Below are 9,864 nucleotides of genomic sequence, written 5' to 3'. Positions count from 1 at the left end.
TTCATTTTCCTTCTTCTTTCCGTCACCTGCCAAACACAAGAATCTCCGCCACCTACCAACCACAAGAACCACCGTCTTCAACGATGTCGTCGCAGCGTTTGCAACTTCTTCTTCTACCATTCACGGCTCCGTCCGCGACAGCTTCTTCTTCCACCATTCACGGTTCCGTCCACGGTAGCTTCTTCTTCCACCATTCATGGCTCTGTCTGCGACAGCTTCTTCTTCCAACAACAGGTGATCCCATTCGCAGAGCTTGAGAGGCTGAAACTCATCGGGAGCGACGACGAGAGGTAGATCTGAGACTCTTTGGTGTAGATTTGTGATCCTTTAGCGCAGATATGAGATTATTTGGTGCAGATCTAAAATCCTTAAGTGCAGATCTGAAATGTTTTGGTGCAAATCTGAAATGAAGATCTAGGGTTTATAAGTTTTGAAATTTGGACACGGTTAACGGGTATCCAACGGATATCCGCGGGTTGAAAAAAATTCGCGGATTTTTTTTATGTGGGTACCCGACGGGTAGCGGGGCGGGTAGCGGGTACACTTTTTACGTGCGGGTCGGGTTCGGGTATTGCACTATCCGGCCCGAACCCTACCCGTTGCCATCCCTACACACCACTACAAAAAATCTGTTTGTATTAAGGTAACGTGAACTGGGTGTGGAGTAAGGAGGGCATGGGTGTCAAGAAAATTTATGGGAGTGTATAAAGAAAATGCTTAAGAAAAACTAAATTGAGCCCAACATGGCTATAGTTGGGGCGTTGATCCCTCCACCTCTGCGTATTTGGTCCTCCACCTCTCCATTCCAATTTTATCCCTTCTTTTTTATTTATATTCCTATTTTTTTTTATATTCCTATCATACTTTTAAGTAAAATTTATTTTATAGGTTAATTTTAATTCTAATCTCCTATTATGCAAAACCTTTTTTTTTCTCACGTGGTTATCCTTTCTGCTCTCTCTCTCTTTTCATTGTGTTTATTATTTTTTTGGAATTCTTTGTGCTCTTTTGAGGAATCGGTGTGAAAATAAAACAAAATAATTACGTAACAAAATTATTTAAAAATAAAAAGTTAAAATTTAATTACTTATAAAATATACTAAAAACTTAAAAATAAAAAATCAAGTCCTAGATGGATGTCGACATTCGTTTGTCCCTGAAACGGATGTCGACATTCGTTTGTCCCTGAAACGAATGTCGATATCCGTCGATGGATGTACGACATTCGTCTAGGCCTGAACGTCTTCTTCCTCCTACCCACCCAGAAACATCAACGGGAACCCAAAATCACCAACAGGAACCCAGAAACATCAACAGGAACAAAACAGAAAACTCGCACGCAACAGAAATCAACACAATCTTAAACCCTATATTACATACATTTACAAATAAAGCAGAAATCAACACAACCTATATCATGCTCAACGAAAGGAACTAACCTCTCGTAGACCAAGAGGCAGAAACAAAACTACGAAGCAACAACCACCGCGCCGTACTGCCCCACACACACACAAATGTTAAAAGCACAGGAAGATGATTGGGAGAGTTAGAATTTTAGAAAATGAAACTTGGAGCGTGGGGATGAGAAGAATCCGAGAAGGAGAGGTGGGACTACGTCTTCGAAAGTAAAGTCTGATTGAAGTGAAAAGTAAAAAGTTAGGGTTATTTAGTAAATAGAGTTAAAAAAGTAAAAAAAGAAAATAAGAAAAAGTTATTTTTATAATTAAAGAAAAATAAAAAAAAAATGGGAAGGTAGAGGATTGAAATGGGGAGGTGGACGGATCAACACCCTAGTTGTTTGTATGCCTTAGGCTCTGTTCTTTTGAGGGAGATGATTTGAATGGATTTGAGTGGATTTGAGGGTAATTTTTTTGTTGTTTTTTTGAGTGGATTTGTGAGTAATTGAGAGTGGATTTGAAGGTAAAGTTTGTGAGAATTAGTGTAAGATTTGATTGATATGATATATTTAAAAAATTAATTTAATTGGTAGAAATTTAAAATTACCAAAATATCCCTAGTTATTAAAGTAATATAAAATGTTATTTTTTAATGTTATATATAAATGTAAAAATGTTTATAAAGAAAGTAAATTTATTAATAATTATTAAAATTAATTTTTAATTATTAAAAAGCTACTCTACTCATGTACAGATAGCAAATTTTGGGTATGAAATCCAGTAACTGTATTATTCTATGATGTAACTGTATTATTTTATGTTATTATATAAATGGTATTTTAAAAATCTATGTGGGCAAATATGAAATTTTGATATGAATCCGCGCAAATCATCGCAGTGGAGCGAAGAAGTCGAAATTGGAAAATCCCGCAAATCTACTGTTTCCATCGCCTTCAATCCATACAAACGAACGCGTATTTAAGCTAAAATCATCGCTCACAAAACCTTCTAAATAGTAAATTATGCGCAAACGAACACAGCATTAGCAGGCCAACTAGTTAATATTGTATGTGGGCTATTTCTTTAGGTACCCTATCAATTGTTTTCCTGCATCACATCAAAGCTTCCAGAAAATTTTATCTTTTGATGGGACCCAGGATGAGACAGCCTTGTATATCGTATGCTGTGATCAAATTTTTACCTTTCAAATATAATTTGATATTCTATAATTTTGAATTATTACATTATTTTAATAAAATTTTAAATTTTCGAAATAATTGTTTAAAATTTTATGTTGTAAAGTATTTTAAATTTTGTATAGAAGTAAACCATTCTTTAAAATTATTTAAGAAAAACGAACACAACTTCAACAACCTTCTTCCAATTTTGAATTCCAAAAGTTTTAGCCCAATTAAGGTCAGAGTATGATTAAGATTAAAATTCCACCAAGTTGTTGGTACATAAATTCTTTCTATTTGGTAAACAAAAGAGCATTTGTCTCACATTAAAAAGAGAAACGAAATAGATCCTCAAATCGTTATCCATGTTAGATTCAAATTGAGAGCAAGCCTTTAAAAGAGAATAAGCTGAATTCAATTGAATTAGTTCATCCTAAGTTGTTGAAAAAAGAAAAATGTGGAAAATGATATTTTTTTTCATGAATTAAAGCTAACTTACATAAAATTTCTTAGAGAAACTATATATCTACATATCACACTAATTCATCTAGGTAACAAGTCAAAATTCACAATCCAATTAAAAAAGATCCTCACAAAAATTCAATAGAAGTTTCACAATAGATATGGACATCATCCACTCATGAGAATGAGAGTGAAAGGATAACCACTTGTTATCATTTTATTTCAAAAACCAAACTATTGGATAGAAAATTTGAATTCTATGGTATGGATGAGTAAACTTTGGTAAAAGATCGTGAAAAAAAAAATAGCAGAGGTACGTTTGCGAATAATATAGACATATAGTAAACGACTGAACTATCTCATCACAGCATGGTCCTACAGCCTAAACATTATTAATGACCCATGCATTTTCAAAACTACATGCATGATTGGCACGTTTCTGGAGTCATTAAACAAGATCCATGAAAAGCTGGGTGAATTGTAATGCATTTGGCAGGAAGTATGGAGCATTGTAGCAACAAGTCATCAGAGAAATTAAGGACACGTACAACAAAGCAAAACACAGCCAAAGAAACTCAACAATCAGTGATAACAACAGTACACATTCCTTTGTTGGGTGCTTTGCTACTCTGCAGAGAATTTTAAAAAGGTGGAGTGGTTAAAAGATCAATCTTGCAATAATTTAGTTTACCTGCCTTCGGACAGCAAAGTGGCTCTCATAGAAATTACCACTGGATATAATAAGAACTGGCAAGGACTTGTGAAAATCCTGTGCTAGATGCCGAAGCAAAAATATCACTACAACCACGCCTCGAATCGGATATATTTAATAACCCGTCAGCATTAATTATTAACAAATAAAATAAAGTTAGCCCAAATGGACGAAACCTGCAATTTAAAGAGAGGGACCAGAGACAAGTCTGCCTAACAACCTCATTGACTCAGATCTTATAGCTGTACCCAGCACATTTGTTTGAGCACCGTGAGAAGTAAATTCTCAAGCTGAGAACTGTCAAAACATTTAATCTGAAACATCTAAAAAATTATAAGCATTTAAGCATGAGCAGGCTATACATTTACCTAACAGGAGGGAACTGAAATAATTATACTGTGTGCTTACAGAATTTCCAAGCTATTAAATGGGGAAGCATTGCTTAACTGCTTTTGTCCTTTACCTTAATTGTAGTTTCTCATTTCCCCATTTCAGATTCTTCGTAGGTTCAAAAGCACCCTCCTAGAACCAAAAGATTAAAAGTTATAGAAAATATAAACAGGATTTGGAAGTCATTGTCACATTGATATTGCAATTTTTGATATTGCAATTTTAAAACTCCCCTGGCCCATCCCAGTGTCAGCTAAAAGTCTTTCCAATAAATGTACTCAAAAGAGAACTTTTGAAGGATGGAAATATCATTTCTGATTTCTGAATACAAGTTTGTAATGCAAAAACGCCAATTTAATTTTGGTAGGGAAGCTTCTTGATATGGACATACTTTTATAGAAACATCAAATTCCTCAAGCCTCTATTTTCCACCACAAAAAGAAAAATCCTATTCTCTAATTCTCTTTTCTTTAGTCAACTTTGTAAAGCGTGCGCTGAAAACACGGAGGGAAGCTGGCTTATAGTAAAAGAGAAGCTTCGAACTCCCCCTTCTGGATCATCAAATACTCCAACCTTTGCAAGTATTCATTAAGCAACACTTCCATGATCCGAAGCATCGTCATAGTAATAAGGGGATAGCTTCCCATCTTTTTTGGCAGGCTTGGTTTGGTTATCTGTGCCCACCTCTTGCAACATCTTCACTACTCTTCTCATTGAAGGCCGGTTAATAGGAAGAGGACTAGTGCACATGAGTCCAATGTTGAAGACCTTGCAAATTTCTTCTTTGAAACAAGAATCAAGCCGTGAGTCAATTAGATGGTCCACGCCTTTCTGGTCCAAGGTAGTGCACACCCACTTAACTACGTCTTTCTCCCCAAATTCAGGGTCCACCGGGCGTCTTCCAGTAACCAACTCGAGTATGACAACCCCAAAGCTGTATATGTCGCTCTTCTCATTCACTCTAAGCGTGTATGCATATTCTGCAGTAGGAGAAAAGGATCATGTTTGGCTCCAAAGAAATAGTTTCAATGTTTGATTTTAAAAGGAATTCAGAAGATGATAGACAACCTGTTTCTAAAGCATGTAATATCCTATACCTATATTATAATCACAATATCAGTACAAAGATCTATAATGCCAACAAAAAAACAAACAACTTGTCACTAAGCAACAAAAACATTAAAAACAATTGCCCATGCAGGAAACTACCGTCGTGATTTGTAGGGTGAGGAGGATAACACGCACACTTCTAGTTCTAGCAGTAATGGACCAACAATCAAACTACTAGTGACCCGCCACGCCATATACTACGAGTTAAGCCCCAAATGCAGAAGTAATCACTACTAAACTAAATGCATCTCAAATTCATCGACAACAAAAAAAAAAAAATTAAAACAAAATGTGTATATTCTGCTAACTAACCTGGTGCAATATAGCCACAAGAACCAGCTATGACGGACATGGATTTAGTTCCTTTTGCTGTGGTTTCAACCGCCTTAGCTACTCCAAAATCCGCCACCCTCGCACCAAAGTCCCCATCCAATAGAATGTTGTTTGATTTCACATCTCTATGAACAATTGGGGGAACACAGTCATGATGCAGATAAGACAGGCCTTCTGCTGCATCCACAGCTATCTTATACCTTGTTGGCCAATCCAACAACCCTCCTTTACTACTATGCAGTAAATCACCAAGACTTCCATTAGGCATATATTCATAAACCAAGAGCTTGCAATCCCTGGTGGTGCAGCAACACCACAGCTTGACTATATTCTTGTGCCTGATCTTGCCCAAAGTCTCAACTTCCGCGTCAAAAGCATTGTCCTGAACCCTACCCTTTTCAACATCCCCACTCTCTACCTCCTTCCTAACCCCTCCCCATATCTTCTTCACAGCAACAACCTCCCCACTGCTAAGCACAACCTTGTACACCTTACCCGAGGAACCACTTCCGATCACATTATCCTCATCAAGACAATTCAAAATCTCATCTTCACTAAAACCCAGTTTATGAAACGACATCAACGTCCACTTTGACTTATCAATCGCCCTCTTGGCGTCCTGGAAATTCTTATACCTAAAGTAAAACCAAACCACACCTACAAGGAAAACCAAAGTGGCTACAACAAAAATCGCTCGAAGCAGCCAAACATAACCTACATTCTTTGCCTCACCCCTACCATCACACAACCCCTTCAAATCTCCACACAAGCCAGGATTACCAAGGAAACTAGACCTATACATATCCTTAGCCAAGAGAGGAGGAAGTTCACCAGTCAAACGATTATAAGACAAGTTAAGCTGATTCAGCTTGAGATTCTGCAAACCGTGAGGGACTTTCCCGGAAAAGCGGTTGCTAGAAAGATCTAGAAAGTTCAGCACGGACAAACCCCCAATCTCATCAGGAATCGTACCACCAATCTCATTGTTGGCCAAATTCAAATCGTTGAGCTTCTTCCACGAACGAATCCCTTTCGGCAACTCCCCAGAGAGTCTGTTATTATGAAAATCGAGAATCCCAAGCTGCCCAAGATTCACAATGCTATCAGGAAGCGAGCCAGTGAACTTATTATCACTGGCGGAAAACTGTACGAGATTCTCCAACCACCCAACCTCATCGGGAATCGTTCCCGAGAAGTTATTCTTCGACAAAATCAACAGCGACAAGTTCCCGGCACCCGCAATGGTCCTCGCAATGGAACCCGAAAACGAGTTGTCGACAAGCTCGAGAAGATACACGTGCGGAAGCCCCCAGATGCCGGCGGGAACCTCGCCGGACAACCGGTTAAATCCTAGTCTCACACGTGTCAAGCTCTGGCACGTGCCTAAGCTCGCCGGAATCTCCCCAGAGAAAAGATTATAAATCACCAGAAGCTCCTCAAGAACACCATTATCACAGAGCGTCGCCGGAATAGGCCCCCAGAACTGGTTGCTCGAAACGTCCAGCCAGCGAAGCGGCGAATTCTTACCGAGATTCTCCGGTAACCTGCCGGTGAGGCGGTTACCGAAGAGTCGAAGCTCGTAAAGATTCTCGGAATCCGCAATGCTGGCCGGTAACTCTCCCTCGAAACGGTTTTCGTACAAATTAAGACTCTCCAACGGCAAGGAACAAAGCTCGTCGGGAATCTTCCCCGTTAAGTGGTTCATGGAGGCGTCGAGGAGCCTCAAGCGGGTGAGATTCCCCATTCCCCGAGGCAACTCCCCGGAGAGCGAGTTGTTGTACAACTCGATCTGCGTGAGGCTGGTTAACTGAGTGAGCGAACTGGGGATGGAGCCGTAGAGGTCATTGAGCGCAAGGTCGAGGTCCTGGAGCTTGTTGAGGTTCCCGAGGGAGGCCGGAATAACGCCGACAAGGTTGCATTGAGTGAGCCAGAGGACCTCGAGGTTGGTGAGGTTGCCGAGCTCCGGAGGGATCCGACCAGGGAAGAAGGGGTTGTAAGAGAGGTTGAGCATTTTCAAAGAGGAGACGTTGCCCAACGAGGGGGGGATGGTACCTTCTAGAAGATTGGAGACGAGGGAGAGCACCTGGAGGTTCTGGAAGGTTCCGAAGGAGTCCGGGATTGGGCCGGAGAAGTTGTTGCCGGTGAGGTCGAGGTAGCGGAGGTTGGGGAGAAGCGGGAGCGTGGCGGGGAGGGGACCGGTGAGGAGGTTCTGGGAGAGGTCGAGGTGGCGGAGAGAGCGGCAGAGGGAGATGTCGAGAGGGAGGGTTTGGTTGATGGAGTTGTTGAAGAAGTTTATGGAAAGGAGGTTGGGGAGACGACAGAGGATGTTGGCAGGGAATGGGCCTCCGATGTTGGTGTCGGAAAGGTCCAATTCTGTAACAGTGGTGTTGAAGGCATCGCCGGCACAGGTTACACCATACCAGTTGCAAGGGGTGGCGTCCCTTGGGTTCCAGGAGGAGAGAGTGGAATAAGGGTCGTCGAGAGAGCGCTTGAGTTGGTAAAGGTAAAGCCCCTCTTGGTTGAGACAGGATACGAAAGCTACTACAGATAACAGAACGTAAACGACGATGGGGAGTAGTTGGGTCATTCTTGGCTTGCCTCTCCGACACAGGGTAGTGTGCTGAGTGTGGGAGTGGAGTGGAGTGAACTGAAACCTCAATTTATTTGAATGGGAAACGGTGAAAGGGAGAGGTGCTACTTGCTGAGTTGGCACCAAAGATGACACTTGTGAATGTCTACTACTTATTCTATCCTTGTTGCGAGACGACACACACTACTCACTTTCTTTCATGCGGCTCTACTATTTTCCACACATAAATTGTTAACCCAAGATTAACTAACCTAAGTACAAACAAATGGTGTGCGTTACTTGATTATTGCTGTGGTTGTAATTTCAGTGCAGGAAGCAAAATGGAGGAGACTTATAGATGATCACGCAAGTGGTGGTAAAAAGTATGTAACTAACAACCATTAGAAGGTAGTTTGGGACAGATAAGAAGAAGATACGCTATTGGTGTTTGTTGTTTGTTTCAACATACATCTTGTGTTGATGATGCTAGAAGCCAAAATTTGCTACCTTCGGAATCATATCATTCTTGTATTGAGCTATTTAGGTATCACCTTTTGGTGTTGAGTTAATGCACATGAGTTGGACGCCAATCTTTGTAGATTCCAAGTTCCTCTATCTATGCATCATCTACATTACTACTGGTGAATATTTTTTTAGTGCCAAAAACTGAAAACTGTGCTTTTATGTCTTTACGTTGAATTAATAGGCTCATTGTTTGTTATTTAGTTTATAGGAAGAGAGCCATAAAAAACTTTAAATTCTGGTAAACATCTTGCATATATATACTCTCCAACAGGATGTTCTTTTCCACCAAAATGAAAACACATTAATGTCATTATCTTGAAGTCGCAACTATATACTATAAACCTATACGAAAAAGTAGTTAGTAAGTGGTGTAATAGTTCGTCAATTTTATACGTGCATGATCAACATTCAATACCCTACAAAAATATACAATCATTTCATGGGTCCGTAGTCCACACTTTTACTAGCAGTTTTAATAAAAACTCCTAATTTGTTGTCTATTTCAATTATTTTTTAAAAAAAAATTCTTCGCATTTCTTTATTAATTTTAATTATATGCTATTTAAATTATTCTTTTACTTTTTGTACAGTATTTTTATCTTCAAAATTACAAGAATTCTAAACTAATTAAAAAAAACTAACTATTTAAAGTATATTTTATCTACAAATTACATTTATGTTTAGAAAAAGAAAAATAAATAATTTAATTCTATAAATTAACAGATTTTAACTGCATAGAAAAAATGTTAAAACATATCTTTTAAATATTTAATTAGTTTATCGTTTTTTATTCTCTATAAAGTTTCTTCATTATGAAGTAACCTTTAAAATCATAAACTTTTGAAAAAAAAAATTAACACTGTAAAAAAACTTGAATCACTAATAAAAATATGTCTGTTAAAATAAAATTATTCTCAGTTAAAAATTTGTTGGTAAAATGTTTATTAATAAATTTTATCAATAAATCAAAAATTTAATTAATAATCATCAACTATCAAAAATCTATTAGTAATTATTCATTGGAAATTATAAATAGCCTAAATTTATCACTATTTATACGTTAATAAATATTTGTTAATAACGTTGATAAATATTTGTTAATAATTATCGATAATATAATTTGATATTTTTTTCTTCCTTCTCCTGTTTTTCCTTTTTCTTTTTCTTTTATTTCTATTTTTCTTCATT

The 9,864-nt window shown here is 38.3% G+C and overlaps 1 protein-coding gene across 1 annotated transcript; it reads right to left on the bottom strand.

Annotated features, from left to right (window-relative positions):
- Window positions 1-4,272: 4,272 nt before the first annotated feature.
- LOC106768659 (receptor-like protein kinase HSL1) lies at window positions 4,273-8,734 on the bottom strand. The gene is made up of 2 exons (XM_014653913.2): window positions 5,562-8,734; window positions 4,273-5,119 (listed from the first exon to the last, which is right to left on the bottom strand). Exons 1-2 carry the CDS (start codon window positions 8,167-8,169, stop codon window positions 4,728-4,730), a joined length of 3,000 nt encoding a protein of 999 aa, XP_014509399.1. The 5' UTR covers window positions 8,170-8,734; the 3' UTR covers window positions 4,273-4,727.
- Between the last annotated feature and the right edge of the window lie 1,130 nt (window positions 8,735-9,864).

The sequence above is a fragment of the Vigna radiata genome, chromosome 7 (assembly GCF_000741045.1).
Source record: "Vigna radiata var. radiata cultivar VC1973A chromosome 7, Vradiata_ver6, whole genome shotgun sequence".
Taxonomy (NCBI): Eukaryota; Viridiplantae; Streptophyta; class Magnoliopsida; order Fabales; family Fabaceae; genus Vigna; species Vigna radiata.
Note: the sequence above shows the minus strand (reverse complement) of the source record. Positions and strands in the feature narration are given on the sequence as shown.

Excerpts from the sequence above, each read along its gene's own strand:
- LOC106768659 (XM_014653913.2), bottom strand. The coding sequence starts at position 8,169 with ATGACCCAACTACTCCCCATCGTCGTTTACGTTCTGTTATCTGTAGTA. Across the intron at positions 5,120-5,561 it reads TTGTGGCTATATTGCACCAG|AATATGCATACACGCTTAGA; the intron begins GTTAGTTAGCAG and ends CTCCTACTGCAG.